This window comes from Megalobrama amblycephala, linkage group LG6 (assembly GCF_018812025.1).
Source record: "Megalobrama amblycephala isolate DHTTF-2021 linkage group LG6, ASM1881202v1, whole genome shotgun sequence".
NCBI lineage: Eukaryota > Metazoa > Chordata > Actinopteri > Cypriniformes > Xenocyprididae > Megalobrama > Megalobrama amblycephala.
In genome coordinates, this window is record NC_063049.1 from 1,074,735 (window position 1) to 1,092,303 (window position 17,569).

A 17,569-nucleotide genomic window follows, 5' to 3' on the forward strand; every position below is an offset into this window, starting at 1 on the left:
TGTACTGTATATTTATATTTCACAAACTGTTCTTTTGAACATTCTAAGGATTTGGAAAAAGTATGAAGCAGCACAACTGTTTTCAACATTGATAATAATCATAAATGTTTCTTGAGCATCAAATCATCATATCAGAATGATTTCTGAAGGATCATGTGACACTGAAGACTGGAGTAATGATGCTGAAAATTCAGCTTTGATCACAGGAATAAATGACACTTTATATTATAACACAAATATATTATAATACCTTCACTTTCTAGAGTGTGGAACTGAGAAATTTGTCTAGCCAAATTAATTATAGGTAGGACACTGGAAATCTGGCAATTAGGTGTTTTAGTAATGAAAATGATCTACATAAAAAAATCGTGAGCTCAAAGTTTTGACCACCATTGTGTTGTCTAGAAAAATTGAAAAGTCATACCAAGGCAAATGGCAGTAACTTCCACATTATCAATATTTGGTTGCTGATCACCATTTACAAAATCATTATATTAACATCTGTTGAAAATCTAGTGATCATTGCATTTGTTTTGGATGATTTACAATTGCTTCGTTATAAGGAACAGTTTGGTATTCAAGTAGATTGCGATCTATCTAATTTGTTTGTCTAATGCATGTTTTGTGTTACACAATTTCTTACGTTGACCTTGATGTCTGCATTTCAAAGCCATCTCAGCCGTCATTTCCTTTGAGAGCAATGGGCCATCCTTAAACACTATTAGTAAAAACAGCACTTAACTATTTGTTTTACTCACACTTTTATTCAAGTATTGTGTGCGTCAGAAGTGCTTCAGTGACAGATGTATGATAAAGGCTACACCATAATTTCAACATAGCAAACTTTAGTAAAACAAAGGCAGAATACTGTAACTCCAGACCGGCACAGTAACTTCTAAACAACGGCTAAACAATAGCAGAGAACCCAATCCAAAAAAGCTGAAGAGTGGTAACTGCTGTTACAGTGTTCTGCCTTTCTCCTGGGCTTTTTCTTTATATCACGTCACATTCATAATTTCACTGTATCAGATGCATAACATATTCTCAAAAACATTAGCTCTGCATCCAGAGCATGTAGTTACAGGGAAAATTTTGCAATTACATAAAGAATAATCACAAATAAGTAAGGTAAATATGTAGTAAATTGCATGTACTGCAAGTACAGTATTATATTGAATATTATATAGTATTGAATGCCTATATATTCAGAACTTGCATTCTGTAAAAATACAGCAGTCAAAATGTTCCTGAAAAAAAAAAAAAACTTGCAAGTGTTCAATTCTTTCCTAACAATAGACACAAGTATCACAATTTTTTTCCCTTTAAATCATGAACCTACTTTATTTACCTATTTGTTCTCTGTGACAAACAAACCTCATTTGAGAGTTGCACATAATTAGTAAAATGGTCATTGAAGACTTGAGTAAAGTTTAGATGCATTAATTTTAATCTTAATTAAAACAAAAACAAAAAAATCTTGCTAGTATTGCTGAGATCTGCTAAGATTTTTATATTCAGATTTCTGGATTTTCAGAGACCCCAGGAGAAAAACAAGTGATTTTTTTTTTTTTTTTTTTTTTTTGTCATCTCTATCACAGTCTTCGGTAACACTTTATAATAACTGCACACTATGAAGCATTAGTTAATAGTTAATTCATCACTTATAAAGCATTAATAGACATTAGTAAGTAGTTTATAAATACAGCTATAATTGCTTTATTCTTGATTTATAAGCATATCTATAATGTGTTTAATAAATGTATTTTCATCATTAATAATCAATTTATCATTTCTAAATTAAGTATTACATTATTTACAATCCAGTTATTTAGGAGTTGTCAGTAGTTCATTTAGTAAGTGTAAGTAAATGATTAATAAACTATTTAAACATTCATTTATTCCTCTTATTATTTAGACACAGTAATAGTTACTTAGTGTGTTAGTAAATGTTTTATTAACACATATTCCTACTGCAATTCATGATTAATTCGGGTAATTAATTAATAAAACATTTAGAAGTTGTCAGTTAACTATTTTTGTGAGCTCATCTAAAGTGAGGACTGTTTATGCTTTCTAAAGCTTTTATAAATGAGATTTAAAGGTTCAGTGATCTTCTGCACTGCTGTTCTCTAATGTTTTAAAGTTAGTACTGAGGTAGTTTTGACACTAGGAATATGTTAATAAAGCATTTATTAACACACTAAGTAACTATTACTATATGTCTAAATAATAAGATGCATAAATGTACATTTAAATATTTTATTAATCATTTACTCACACTTCCTAAATGATCTTATGAACCACTGACAACTCCTAAATTACTGGTTTGTGAATAATGTAATACATAATTTAGAAATTATAAATTGATCATTAATAAAGTATGAAAATACAATTATTAAACTCATTATAGATATGCTTATAAATCAAGAACAAAGCATTTATAGCTGTATTTATAAATGGCTTACTAATGTCTATTAATGTTTTATAAATGATGAATTAACCATTTACTAATGCTTAACTAATGCTTCATAGCGTGAGTTATTCTAAAGTGTTACCGAATTTCTGATGTGAAGTACCCACCCTGTATTTTTCAGGGTTGGATTATTAGTACTCCCTTGTTGTTCAAGGTTATTGTACTTACTGTATTACTTTAGTTCTGATTCCTGCCCTACACTTTGTGAGCTCAGTAACTCTGATACTGCCACAGGCTAGCACCTGTATGTTCTGGAGTAGTAGCTTGACTTTGGCCTTCTTTAGAGTATGGTGATGTAGTTTGTACTCCCCTTGCTGTAAGGGTAAAAAGTGTTTTTACTGAGTATATTGCCTTATGGAACGTATAAGCTCAGGTGGAGTTTAATAAAGCTAACCTCACTACATAGTTCGGTTTTCATTTATGGCTCCCTTAGAGTTTGAACACTGCCACAAGCTGACACTCATGTTGTATGAAGTAGAAGGCTCTGTTTGGGCCTCCTTCAGAGCAAAATAGCTTGTTGTAATACTACGTTTGTTGGTAGATGTTTCAGTTAGAGTTTGCTCACTTGGAAACTAGCCCTTTACCCCTTGAGTGTAGGTACAAGACAGATTGCAGCTAAGGTAGCAGGCGATCACTGACCTCCCTGGTGCCGTTGTCTCAGGTGGTAGTAATGCTAGTGTTGCTAGGCCCCACTTGTCTAGAGTTTTTTCATTCATACTGTGTTTGCTGTTTCACCTGAACCCCTTGAATTAACATTCAAGTGTGAGTGTAATGGTGTCAGCTTTTATCTAGCTCCCGTTCCCTAAGGTTCAGTACAGTCGTGTAAGCTTCTGACTGGTGAAAGGCATTTTTTGTGTTTCAGGATGGTGTAAATGAAAAATAAAGCATCACTTTTATGCTTTAAGCTCTAAGTTTTGCCCTACACAGTGTGAGGTTTACTCTATTGCTGCCACAGCTTAGTACCTGTTTCTGTAGTAGTAGACTTGGTTTTTGGCCTCCTTCAGAGCATGGTGATTATTTGTACTCACCTTGCGTTAAGAGGAAAGGTATGTATGAGTACATGACCTGTTGGATTGCATAGCTACCCTTACAATCAAACACTGCCACAAGATTGGTTTGCATTGAAGTTGAAGGCTTTCATGTTTTAAGCCTCCTTAACAACAGCAGTGATGTCTCGCGCATATACTTCAATGAGAGCTAGACATCACTTCCGCTGTCAGAGCGCGATCAGACCACACTAAATGAATGCTGAACGCAGTTTGACATAGTGGTGTTTTAGAGGTAAAAAATTATATAAATACTGTTCGGTTTCTCCCACAAACCGATCATTTCGTGTCTTAAGACATCAATGTGTCGTCACGAGCCGCAGGGTTTAATTTGGATTTATCTATGCAAGGTTTTTCGACTCTTATAGATCCAAGTTCCCATTCACTCCCATTATTTGACTGACAGACGGCAGAGGTTGGAGTTAAAAATCGTCATTTGTGTTCTACTGAAGAATAAAAGTAACCTACATCTTGGATGCGCTGGGGGTAAGCAGATAAACATCAAATTTTCATTTTTGGGTGAACTATCCCTTTAAGCTTCCCTCCCAGTTCTGGGTGTTTCTTAAGCAGACTGAATGCATGCTGGTATTAGAAACAAGACTGCTATAAGACTGCACGTTTAGAATTTGTATCATGTGGCAGGCCCTTCTGGAGCCTCCATGATTATGTGCCTACAGTATAGTTTATCTGTCAGGTTGAGCTCTGTACTCCCCTCAGTTGAGGGTTGTCCTGCATAGTACTTGGCTCCCTAAGCTGGTCAGTGGTTGAAGGCCTCTCTGAGGCCTCCCTATTAGGATCAGCCCCTAGGCTGTTATACACTCTCCTTGTCAGATTCCTTTTGGAGTACACAGCCTCCTCAGCGCAAATAATCAAGTGCTGAGTAGATCCTAAGATTGAGCAGAGTGTTACTCCCCTCATTGGTAAGGGTAAAAAGCACTAAGCTGAGTCTTGCTCTCCAGGATGCCCATCTCTACGCTCTGGTTTGAGTTAGTTACTGCCTCTTTTGCAGTCACTCTTACTGGATATCTTCTCTGAAGAATGCATTTGGAGGCTCTGTGATCAGACAGGATGTGGGCCAAGACTAGGTTTTGGTAAATAGACCAGGTCAGGCCTCCCTGGTGGCAATCAGGGTCGAGTACGCTCCCCTGACAAGTGACTGGCTAGGGTTCCCTCAGGCCCACTGGCCATATTCCCTTAAAGGTACCCTATTTTCTTTAAAAAGAAACTTGGTTCCAGAAGCCTTGAGCGGCCTTGGTTGGCCTTCTGTGGAAGGCCTCTTTGAGGCTTTTTAGCTTGGGCTGTTGGCCATAGGGAATGCTATCACTGACAGCCTATGTATGACCCGTAGGTTGAGTGGTTCTGGCACTTCAGTTGAAGCTGCTAGTTCTAACATTTGTCTAGACATTTCTGGCATGCACTCCCCTCAAGCATGGCGGTGTGGGTATGTCGTTCCCCAAATCGTTCAAATGCAGAGTTGAGTTCCCATTTCGAAAGGGAACGTCTCAGGTTACATATGTAACCATGGTTCCCTGAGAACAGGGAACGAGACTCTGCATTTCCTAGCCATGCATCGAGGCTGCCTGCTGAACAGTCCCTTCAGACGATAAGGTACAGACTGGTTCTCTAGGCGCTCCTCATATACTTCCGGGTCACGCTACGATGACGTCATAGGCTGTCGCTGGCCAATAGGATTGGTGAGATTTGACAATTGCTTTCAGACACCGGTTCACGTGATGACGTTCCCCAAGGTGTTCAAACACAGAGTGTCGTTCCCTGTTCTCAGGGAACCATGGTCACATACGTAACCTGAGACGGTTTTTGAGGAGAACACTCCAGGATTTTTCTCCATATAGTGGACTTCACTGGGATTCAACGGGTTGAAGGTCCAAATGTCAGTTTCAGTGCAGCTTCAAAGAGCTCTACATGATCCCAGACGAGGAATAAGAGTCTTATTTAGAGAAACCATCGGTCATTTTCTAAAAAAAAAAAAAAATTATATATACGTTTTAACCACAAATGCTCATCTTGCACCATCTTCTTCTTGTAGAATTCCGGCAGTGTAGATGCTATTTTCCTCAAAAACTTTACTTTGTTTGTTCAGTAGAACACAAATGATGATTTTTAACTCCAACCATTGTCGTCTGTCAGTCATATAATGCATTGAAATGGTAACACCATCTATGAGAATAAAAAAAACATGCACAGACAAATCCAAATTTAACCATGCAGCTCGTGACGACACATTGATGTCCTAAGACATGAAACGATTGGTTTGTGCGAGAAACCGAACAGTATTTATATCATTTTTTACCTCTAAAACACCACTATGTCCAACTGCCTTGAGCATCCGGCGTGTGAGGTCTGAATGCTCTCTGATGCCGGACGCACTTATTGAAGCATAGTGCGAACAATCACTTCCGGCGTCAGAGTGCATTCAGACCTCACACACCGGATGCTCAAGGCAGTTGGACATAGTGGTGTTTTATACATAGTGGTGTTTTATTATAAATACTGTTTGGTTTCTCACACAAAACGATTGTTTCGTGTCTTAGGACATCAATGTGTCGTCACAAGCCGCAGGGTTTAATTTTAATTTGTCTGTGAATGTTTTTTTTTACTTCTATAGATGGAGTTCCCATTGACATGCATTATACGACTGACAGACGGCAACTGTTGGAGTTGAAAATCATCATTTGTGTTCTACTGAAGAAACAAAGTCACCTACATCTTGGATGCCCTGGGGGTAAGCAGATAAACATCATATTTTAATTTTTGGGTGAACTATCCCTTTAAGTGTCTTCTTTTAAAGTATATTATTTGTGCAATAATTACACTTTATAAAAGTATACTAAAGTGCATTTCTTTTTCACAAGGGTTTGGCATAAAAGTCCAAACCACAGCAAGTGCTGAGCACATTGTAAATCTTGGTGGATGAAGGTCACCAGGGCTGTTTCATATTAAGCTGAAAGAACCTAGTGACAAATACATCAGCTGTGATTTTGAGACTTGAGATATGATATGGTATGAGAATGGCAGACATGTGTCTACAGAATCTCGCCCCTCCTAAAAAAGAAACATGAAACTGACATGTACTGTACAAATTTTATTATAAACCTAATGTTGTGAATTGGGGTAAAGGATTTATTTGTTTATATGTATTCGACATTGAAAGATCTGCAGTTGTGTTGCATGTGTGAGATTTTAAGATGAAATTTCATGAGATTTAAAGTAGGTTTCTGTCAGTTTCTTTTAATCATAAACACCAAGTTTCAATAATACCATAATGGATAGTGTTGTCATTTGTAGTTACATTGACTATAACTGAAAAATCTCTTTACTATTACACAATTCCAGGCTCATTTTAAGCAATGCATGTGGATATCTAAATAATTACTAGAGAAGTTATAATTAAGGCATTTAACTAAAGCACTTGGTTATCCTTGGAGTTGAAGCATCCTAATATGTTTTCATGATTGTGCAGGTGGCAGCAGGACTTCAGTTGGAGGGTTTGGATCATTAGTGATCTTTAAATCATGGCAGAACAACACTGGTTCTTCACCAAGACCCATTTTTTACTGCCACAGATATACAGACTCATTTGGCTTCAGCTCAAATATGAGTTGTTCTTCCACTTCAATCATTTCATTACAGCTTTCCTTTTTAGTGCTGACATGAAAATCTCCAAAAAAGAAGAGGTGCAACTTCAAAATTAACTTTGCATGTTCTCCAGATTCAATCAAGGCTGACGTGGCTATCTTCCAGTTGTGCGTGATCTGGGACATCTGCTCTTTATTGTATCCAATCTTTTTATTGATTTTCTTTTGCCATGTTGCTGGTGTATTGCTGTCATTAGTAGCTTTAATATTCTCCCAATTGCCAAAGGATGGGCCTATAGTTACTGTCAGCCCACCAGGGAGGAAGTTAAGAACATCAGGATGAACAGAATAGACACCAATGCACTCATCTTCGCCAAGGTCGGTACATTTGTAATACTCAACTCCCCACTCTGAGACTGGCTTGAGGAAGAAGCAGTCGTTTGACAGGCCCCAGTAATAGAGCCCGTTTTTGCAGTTGGGATGCAGCTTGTATTCTTCAGCATCCAAGTCTGTATTCATGTCTGTTGTTATTCGAAAAGTTCCCCTTTCCTGGAAGATGATGAAAAACTTGTCAGAGGCTGAGAAGTAGTGGTCTCCACCCTGACAGTTGGGATGAAGGCTGTAAACTTTAGCACTGCTGTCTGTCGTCAGGTTGGTGACTCTGCGGTAGGAATTGCCTTTGATGATGTAAAAGGAGCCATCTTCACCTCCAAGGTAATGGTCTCCATTTTTGCAAGCAGGGTGCAGACTGAAAACAGAGATGTCTGAACCTCTATTGACGCTACCTATCTTCATATAGCATCCGAGATCAGAGCGGATTATATAATAGTATTTGCCCGCTCCACAGATGTCAGTGCTTTTTGTTTTGCTCTTGGGAATAATGATGTTCATCGTGCCTGAACCTGCAACACAGAAATAAGATAAAGATTCAATCTCCACACCCAATGAAAGCTGTTATTAAAGTCCTTCTATAGATTGAGCTCACTGATTTACCAAAACAGCTTTATATGCCTAGTTTATTCAAGTGTGCTATAAGTATACTTGTTTTAAACTAAAAATAAAAATTTATACTTTACTTTTTATGTACTTCACTGAATATACTTAAAATTGCACTTAGGTATACTTGTCTTGTATAAAATCCTTGTTGAACTCTTATTTTGAATTAGTTAGTGACATCACATATGGGCAGAGTCAGGGTCATGCACAAACAAGTTCAGTTCAAAGACTGTTCTGCCACTACAATGAGACAGATCATAGTTTGTTTTAGTGTGTGTGCTTTCTTGACAACGTAAGTTTACATGATTAAAACATTGCCATGTGAATGTATATAGATGTACGTGTGCATATACTATATATTGTTGTTTTGCCATGATATTTATGCACATGCTAAGAAGAGAGTTTCGATTAACAGATGTACAAATACGTGATAAAGTTCTGTGTTTCCTGCAAATACATATATTAATGATGCTGAAATGGATCGCTGGAATATTTGTGCTGCTATTATAATAGTATTACAGTTTGATTGTGTTGTTTACAAGATGTTTAACAAGTAGGCCTATTTGATTGTGCCCAGCATCATGTTGTGGCGATCGTTCTATTACTGGAGCAAGCATTAGCATTAGTGTAATTTCAATCTGTATTCCTCAGTTCCCAATTCAGTGTTGCTTTATTTATTGTGATAAATATTTGCAAGCATTGCATTTAGTATTTGAGAAGTTTTATTTATTCATTGTTATTCTTTTATTTCAGAAACCACACATATACACTGTATCAAAACAAATTGCTTGTAGATTGACAGGAATAAGTCAATGTTTAGAAACAGAAGTTGTTGTGAACTTTTGCCTGTAAACTTTCTGATCGAAGTTGAGGAAGAGATGTTGACAAGCCAGTGCAGCCACGCACATGCATCTTTAACAAAGTGGTCCTTCAAGCTGGATTCAACATCTCATCCTCATGGCAGCATCATGAGATTGCACTGAAGAACAACAGAGTCTCTGTCCTAGCAGGATCTGAAGAATTCCTGGACATCTGGAGGACTTTGTTCTTACTTCCCAACCATGGCAACTGATTCCACCCTGTATGCGAGAGGATTTACAGCATATGCATATTAGTGATATGACTGTCTCTGCTCCAGATGTGGACTATAGAACTTCTACACCTGACAGACGTTGGACAGAGCAGTACACTGAGACTACAAGGTTACGTAAAGTGGAGGAGTATGTTTGGAATGTTCAAGAGCAAATCAGGGAACTAGAAAGCACATTACATATGTCTCTTGAGCAAGGCAAAGGTTCACTACGCATGCATCAGGACTACTACCATGCCTACCAACTCATGTTGTGCTACATGACACTCTGTAACAGGGACAGATGCTGTACGAGACAAGGACTGTTGAGCCTGAGGCAATAACCCTGATGGTAGCTGGACTGGAGGCTTACTGTGTAGCTAAAGTAATGCTGTGGTTGATGAATGTGCAGGTATAATTTGAGAAGAGTATGTTGCTATGTTTCCAGGGCTTTGTGAACCTGGTCTTGTGTCTGCATAGAGAAGAGGCAAGCTGTCAATATGTTGCTGGATGGACTGCTGTTGACTGCCTAAGTGAATCCCAATTACATACAACCACAGTTCACACAGTCATTACCAGTATTTGCTCCAGCGCAGCCTCTGATGTCTCAGTTCTCAGTAACCTCCCCCACTGTAATCTGTAAGTTATTCAGGTCCATACACACAGTGCTATAGACCTACCAGACTCCTAGACGCAATACCTCAGCCAGTCATATTCTGCACCATTCCCCTCCACTGTACAGCCAGTTCAAGTTCCAAGCATGGTACAAGAGCCATGCAAGCTTTGAAACAGCGCTATGGACAGCCCCCACAACTGGTACAGGGAGAAATCGGCAACATTCTCCCCCGCACAGTTGATAAGGGCTGCTTCAATCAGTCACAATATATCATCTTTTAGCTTAGGATATTTTCTTTCAAATGAGACCATTTTCACGTTTCTGTGAGCTTTTATTCGTAAATAATCAACTGTTTTGTTGCAGATGTGAACAGGAAATGTGCTCTCGAACGGAGAAACACGCGATCTCCAAGCAATCGATCAGAGCGTGCTAACGTTTTAGGACAGGTCGATGGTATATAAATCGTGGCCGAACGTTAGAGTTTGTCAGTCAAGCCAAACCGTCCATTTAGAAACCGAGAAATTTGGCACTTTAAGGTAAGGAGGCTGATCTCTCAGGTTGACGCGTGAGCTGGCTTGACTGAAGTTTTCGTGAGGATTTGTAATTTATGGACTGTTTTGATTTCGGTAATTACATCTAGAAAGTTAAAAGCATTGATGGCCTCTATAAAAGAGATATCTAAAAGCGAAACGAAAGTTATTGCCTCGACCGGCGACACAGTGGAGAGGACGCACGAGAGGAGACCTGCGCGTTTAATCGGTATGTGTATACTTTAATACTGCATTTACAAAGCTTATCAGTGGCGTGCACTTTGATCGCGAAAGTGAAAGTGTCCTTTGCGGTTGCATCGCAGTGCCCCCGCATTCCCATTTCTCTCGATGTGAACCGTGAGCTCCTGTCCATTACAATTTAGGGCCCTGGTATACTTAATTTCCCGCATTCCGTTCAGTCTCGCGCGTGAGCCTTTCAAAGAAACTCCTTTGCCCATAAGCGCAGAAAGATGCGTTCGCCGCATGCACACGTGCACCGTCCGTGGTCATAACAATAACAACCCCCCCTCCCCGGAACGCAGTTTGGTCCCCCCCCCCACTTTGAAAATGTCTCCTGTGCCCCTGATTCTCTGCACACCTCCACTGAAACCAGGGGATGCTCAAGGTTTTGAGGAATTTGCATTATCAGATAGTACTCTTGTTGACCTCCTTAATACATTGGACGGGTCTTCCATGACAGAGCTCATGTGTGGTTCCCATGTCAACAGATTGATCACCAAGCTTCCATCCTCTCATAGAGATAGCTTTGTTGAATACTGCATGACCAAGGGCATTATCCAGAATGGGACAGATAGAACCTAGACTCTGCCTGAGTTTGCAGAGTGGCTTGAGAGAAAATCACAAGCACTTCAGATATCAAAGAGAGCAGCTGATCTCTACAGTTCAGATAGACCTCGCTCTGAGAATAGAGAACAGAAAACCCTGAAGCCAACAAAGGTACAGTCCACAGTCTACTATGGCATGGATCATGCGATAGAAAGGCCCTCCACCTCATCTTTCCAGACAAAGAAAAAGCAGACAAAAGCCAAGAAATGCGGAAACTTAAAGCCATACTGCCCCTTCTGCAAATGCCAAAAGCATTAACTCAGCTCTTGTCCTGAATTTGGTAAACGAAACGTTGCACAAATAACAGCATGGATAAAGGACAACAACAGATGCTGGAGATGTGGTAGAGGTCATGAGCCGGCGAACTACACCCTGAAAAAGCCATGTTCCAATTGTGGTGAACAACACTTGTCAATTCTTCATGAAACCGCATCCAACATCAACAAGAGCATCCTTACTGTGAATACAGTACCCTGCACAGTTTACCTTGATCAAGTAACTCGCTCTGGTAGAGTCACGTTGAAAGTGGTTCAGGTCAGACTCCATAGCAAAGGGAGGACATTAGACACATATGCCCTGATGAGGCCAAATAGCTCATAGACAAAAGAAAGAACATTGTTATCTGCTGGGGGGTTTGAAAGAAGACAGTAGGCCAGTAACCACCCAGAGGTAATTGTCAATCTACCAACTGAAGCACGGTTGGAAAGCTGTGAGCTATGGCTGACTGTAAACAAGACAGACCCGCAAGAGTCTACACTCAGGCTCTCTTGGAACTGCCCCTCCGACAAGCTTGGCTATTGAAACCACCCACTATCCACAGAGGAGCTCACCATGTGCAATATTTATAGAGTGCTAGCCTCTCAATATGACCCTCTTGGTTATATTGCATCTGTTTATGGCCCCCGGTAAAACAGTTCCACCATAATTAGTTCCGCTTAACCAATGGTGTCTCATGACCATATTTAGACATCTGTTACACTTCCACCAATCACTTGTGATTTCTTTATAGTAACTAGTATGCTATTAAGTAACACTTGAAATATAACCATGAAGTGTCAACTAAGCCATGGAATGATAGAGTACATAGGCAAAACTTCATTAATCTTCAGTCTGCTTCCAAGAGTGTAACTGTCTTCTGGATTGGACGCTCTAGATAGCTAGGCTTAGATGAACGTTTACCCTTCTCATCCAGGGAAGAGTCACTCATTAAAAGCTTCATCTTTCTCACTCTGCCATCATTTCCTGGGTACACTTCGATCACCTTGGCCAATTTCCACTTGTTACGTGGTGTGATGTCATCTTGCAAGATAACAATATCATTTACTTTAGCATTCCTGCGATTCTTACTCCGTTTCTGCCTGTGCTGAAGATTTAAAAGATACTCCTTCTTCCAACGTGATCAGAAGCTATTGGCTAAATATCGCACCCTACGTCATCGTTTACGGAGATAAAGATCTTCTTTAATAAACTCTCCAGGGGGTGGCTCAATAATCGTAGACTTCATAGTGAAGATGTGATTCGGTATAAGAGACTCTGGATCCAATGGGTCATTTAGATGTTCAACGGTCAAGGGCCGACTATTCACAATAGCCATAACTTCCTACAGCAGAGTTCGCAGGGAGGTGCTATCAAGTCTTTTAGATGACTGATCAAGAACAGCGGTCAGGACATTTCTTACTGTTCGTATCTGTCTTTCCCAGACACCACCCATATGACTTGCAAATGGGACAGTCATAATGAACTCACATCCTAATTTCTTCAACTGCTCTTGATCCATTGCTTCTATTGCACCCATAAACTCTCGGTTTGCACCAACAAAGTTTGTGCCTTGATCACATCGGATTTGGCGAACAGTTCCACGAACAGCAATGAAGGAACGTAGGGCATTAATAAATGCATCAGTAGATAAGTCATCAAGCATTTCAATATGTATTGCCCTGGAACATAGGCAAGTTAGCAACAAGCCATAACACTTGAGTTCACTTCTACCATCTGTGACACAGAATGGGCCAAAAAAATCCATCCCACAAAACAGAAAAGGCAGAGTCATCTGCGTGCGATCTTCAGGGAGATCAACCATTGTTTGTTCTTCTGTACACATTCTGAACTTCCTGCATTTCAAACATTTATAGATATGAGAAGAGACTGCACTACTGCATCCTAAAATCCATATGCCATTGGACCGGAGTTCATTCACAGTCATTCCTTGTCCTTGATGTGGTATGTTCACATGATAATGCTTAATTAATAATGTTGAAATGTAACTCCCTTTTTTGAAGCATGGCTGAATGTTTACGTGTGATTGGGCTTATTTTCATTTGAAAGTGAACTAATCCTTCAAGGGCACAATGAGAGACAGTTGGATTTTTTTCATCACACAGCACAGTGGTGGCCATTTTTAGTGGCTTAAGAAGCCTCACTATGTCGTCCGCATCATGGATGTCTGAGCCATCCAAAGTATCGATGTCACGTAGATGATGGGATGGTGTATCTGGGTTCCAGTGTGTTCACTGTTAGCCAAAATCCTTTTTTTTATGACAAAAAACAGCCTCATATCTTTTGCCATGAAAACACCATTGCAGGTGTGATCTCCGCAGCTCTCAGACTCAGCATTGCAAGTCATTCCTTGTCCTTGATGTTGCTCTGTGAGCATTGTGAGTGGGGCTGCAAATCCTCCGGTCAGTGTGCTTTGGCCTATTAATAGCTTTTTACATACAGACGGCTGTGAGCTTTTCACTGTGTTGACGGTTTATGTGCTGCATCATATCCGTTGTGCTGTTAGTGTATATTAACATCTTTTTGCAGTGTCTGCACACAGTTTTTGTTTTGTCTGTTACCACCTCACCACTATCATTTTTAGTCTTTGGAAAGCCGCCACACCTCTGATTTGAATGAGAATGGGGCTTCCCCAACATCAACATCACAATTGTTTTTGGAGAGACTTCTAAATGTCTATTGTGGTTACAGCATATACTCTACATTTCATACTGTTATATGTATCATATCTTCAACATTTAAAATTTATAATGAATGACAAAGAGTAAAAAACATCTTAGGCCTACCTAATGCAGAGTAAGCTGCGTCTTTTCCGAGTTGTGTAGATGTTGGTAGTGGAAGCGTCAGAGTTAGAGCCCCTCTACGATAAATAAATATTTAGTTTGGTTAGCCTGCTATTTAGCATAAGTCTAAACTAAATTTAGCATTAGCCTTAATTTACTCATTCTAGGATAAGGATAGGATAAGACAAATGAGATGAGAATATGTGAATAATTCTATTATTTATTTTTTTATTCATAACTCCCACAAAATCATATAAGGCTCTGGTCTTGGGACTGGGCGGGGCCTGGCGAGGCGGGGCAGGGAGGAGGGAGGAGGGAGGAGGGAGGAGGGAGGAGGGAGGGGTTGGGGGGTTGGGGGTTAATGGGTGGCGACAGACTATGCGGCAAATAACAATCTGCAACATCTCCCACATTCATCACATTCAAATGACACAGCAAAATTTCATAATTCCCACTTCAGAAGTCATGATTACGAGCTCTTTTTCTATTCAACTGCTTTGTTGTCGGAATGAACAGGAATCATGGAGGACACCAGATTTATTCTTGCCTGTTTATTGGGAAAATCCTATTAAAGCCAATATTATAGGCATTGACAACCATATAAACATTCACAAACATTTTTTTTCTGTATCTAGATGTACTACATTAATGATAAGACAAGACGATCTAGCTGTTGTGTCCCACTTTATATTAAGTGGCCTTAACTACTATGTACTTACATTTAAATTAATCATTTGATACAATGCACATATTGTGTACATACATGTTTTTACATTGTACTTATATTTTGAAAACACCTGCATGTAATTACATCTATAATTAATTTCTGTAATTACATTTATAATTACACTGTTGACCCATTCCTTACACCTTACCCCTACCCTTAAACCTACCCATACCACCAAAGCTTTCCCTAACCTTACCCGTATCCCACCTCAAAAGCAGCAAAAGTATTTTGCAATTCAGTATGAACCGAATAAGTACATTGTACTTATTTTTTGATGTAAGTACATAGTAGTTAAGGCCACTTAATATAAAGTGGGACCAATAAAACCCCATTTAAAGTTTATGGCCAGCAATTTGGGTATCAAAATTAAGAGGGTCCATGAACGCCCTCCCATTTTGAAACATGAATGCACTGAGCTCGTAATTACGACTTCAGAAGTGGGAATTATCAAATTTTCGATCGCATGTGAAAGCAGCATAAGTTACCAATCAAGATCAAAGATTTACAGTGCACTGCAAATTATAAAAGGAAATAATATAGTTGTGGCTGCAGTTAAATTAATACTAATCACATGGAACTGACTAAAAAATTAACTAGAACATATGACAATTAAAGATAAATGTCAGATGAATTTACAAAATACTAAATAATATTACAAATACGAAACCATTCATCAAAAATAAGCAAACATATACATAAATAAACATTATATTTCTTTAACTAGCATGATTGGCCAATATAATTTAAAAAAATTAAATAGATGACACAGAGAACAATAACACATCCTTACCTTTCCACAAGGAAACAGAACCGTCAAGAAGGATCTGGATGCAGACTTGCACTGTCAGACTCGCACTGCGTCTTGCTGTCGACTGCACTGGACAGAACTGTCTGTGACTAAATAGCAGCTTCACCCCTGTAAAGAGAGGGGGGGTGGCTGCGTCTGGCAGCAGACTTGCAGTGTCATTCAAGTAGGGCTCGCTGCAGCCTGCGATCACTGCGGTGGACTGAGATGAGCATCATCCAAGTGTGACATCAGCAAGTAATGCCACCCTGCAGCTGCAGATTTTATTGGTGACACTGATTTCCTACCAAACACTGATGTAAACCTACCCATCACAATGCAATTACTTGCAGGCTGGGATTTCTTGTGAAGTGGTTTAGGGGAAAATCGCGCTTCATCATTAACTTTGTGCATCAAGAAGACTCAACCCTCATACCTAATTCTTTATTATTTACTTCTTGTATTCATCTTTTTATGACAGACTGCACTGAAACCCTCCCAAAACCTACCCTTACACCTGAAACACGCTCAGAACCCACCCTTACGCCTGAAACGCTCAGAACCCACCCTTACGCCTGAAACATGCTAGAACCCACCCTTACGCCTGAAACGCTCAGAACCCACCCTTACGCCTGAAACACGCTCAAAACCCACCCTTACGCCTGAAACGCTCAGAACCCACCCTTACTCCTGAAACACGCTCAGAACCCACCCTTACGCCTGAAACACGCTCAGAACCCACCCTTACTCCTGAAACACGCTCAGAACCCACCCTTACGCCTGAAACACGCTCAGAACCCACCCTTACTCCTGAAACACGCTCAGAACCCACCCTTACTCCTGAAACACGCTCAGAACCCACCCTTACGCCTGAAACACGCTCAGAACCCACCCTTACGCCTGAAACACGCTCAGAACCCACCCTTACGCCTGAAACACGCTCAGAACCCACCCTTACTCCTGAAACACGCTCAGAACCCACCCTTACGCCTGAAACACGCTCAGAACCCACCCTTACTCCTGAAACACGCTCAGAACCCACCCTTACGCCTGAAACACGCTCAGAACCCACCCTTACGCCTGAAACACGCTCAGAACCCACCCTTACTCCTCAAACACGCTCAGAACCCACCCTTACGCCTGAAACACGCTCAGAACCCACCCTTACGCCTGAAACACGCTCAGAACCCACCCTTACTCCTGAAACACGCTCAGAACCCACCCTTACGCCTGAAACACGCTCAGAACCCACCCTTACGCCTGAAACACGCTCAGAACCCACCCTTACGCCTGAAACGCTCAGAACCCACCCTTCCTCCTGAAACACGCTCAGAACCCACCCTTACGCCTGAAACACGCTCAGAACCCACCCTTACGCCTGAAACACGCTCAGAACCCACCCTTACGCCTGAAACGCTCAGAACCCACCCTTACGCCTGAAACACGCTCAGAACCCACCCTTACGCCTGAAACGCTCAGAACCCACCCTTACGCCTGAAACACGCTCAGAACCCACCCTTACGCCTGAAAACACGCTCAGAACCCACCCTTACGCCTGAAACACGCTCAGAACCCACCCTTACGCCTGAAACGCTCAGAACCCACCCTTACGCCTGAAACACGCTCAGAACCCACCCTTACGCCTGAAACACGCTCAGAACCCACCCTTACGCCTGAAACGCTCAGAACCCACCCTTACGCCTGAAACACGCTCAGAACCCACCCTTACGCCTGAAACACGCTCAGAACCCACCCTTACGCCTGAAACGCTCAGAACCCACCCTTACGCCTGAAACATGCTAGAACCCACCCTTACGCCTGAAACGC

The 17,569-nt window shown here is 40.5% G+C and overlaps 1 protein-coding gene across 2 annotated transcripts; it reads right to left on the bottom strand.

Moving 5' to 3' along the window:
* Positions 1-6,748: 6,748 nt before the first annotated feature.
* LOC125269583 lies at positions 6,749-16,074 on the bottom strand. 2 transcript variants are annotated; one of them, XM_048192513.1, is made up of 3 exons: positions 15,749-16,072; positions 14,235-14,308; positions 6,749-8,017 (listed from the first exon to the last, which is right to left on the bottom strand). In XM_048192513.1, exon 3 carries the CDS (start codon positions 8,004-8,006, stop codon positions 7,092-7,094), a length of 915 nt encoding a protein of 304 aa, XP_048048470.1. In that variant the 5' UTR covers positions 8,007-8,017; positions 14,235-14,308; positions 15,749-16,072; the 3' UTR covers positions 6,749-7,091. The 2 variants fall into 2 exon arrangements, with proteins under 2 accessions (XP_048048470.1, XP_048048471.1); XM_048192514.1 differs by lacking the exon at positions 14,235-14,308 and having other exon boundaries at positions 15,749-16,074.
* Positions 16,075-17,569: the final 1,495 nt, after the last annotated feature.

Bases quoted from the DNA above. Each gene is read 5' to 3' on its own strand.
- LOC125269583 (XM_048192514.1), bottom strand. From the start codon at position 8,006: ATGAACATCATTATTCCCAAGAGCAAAACAAAAAGCACTGACATCTGT.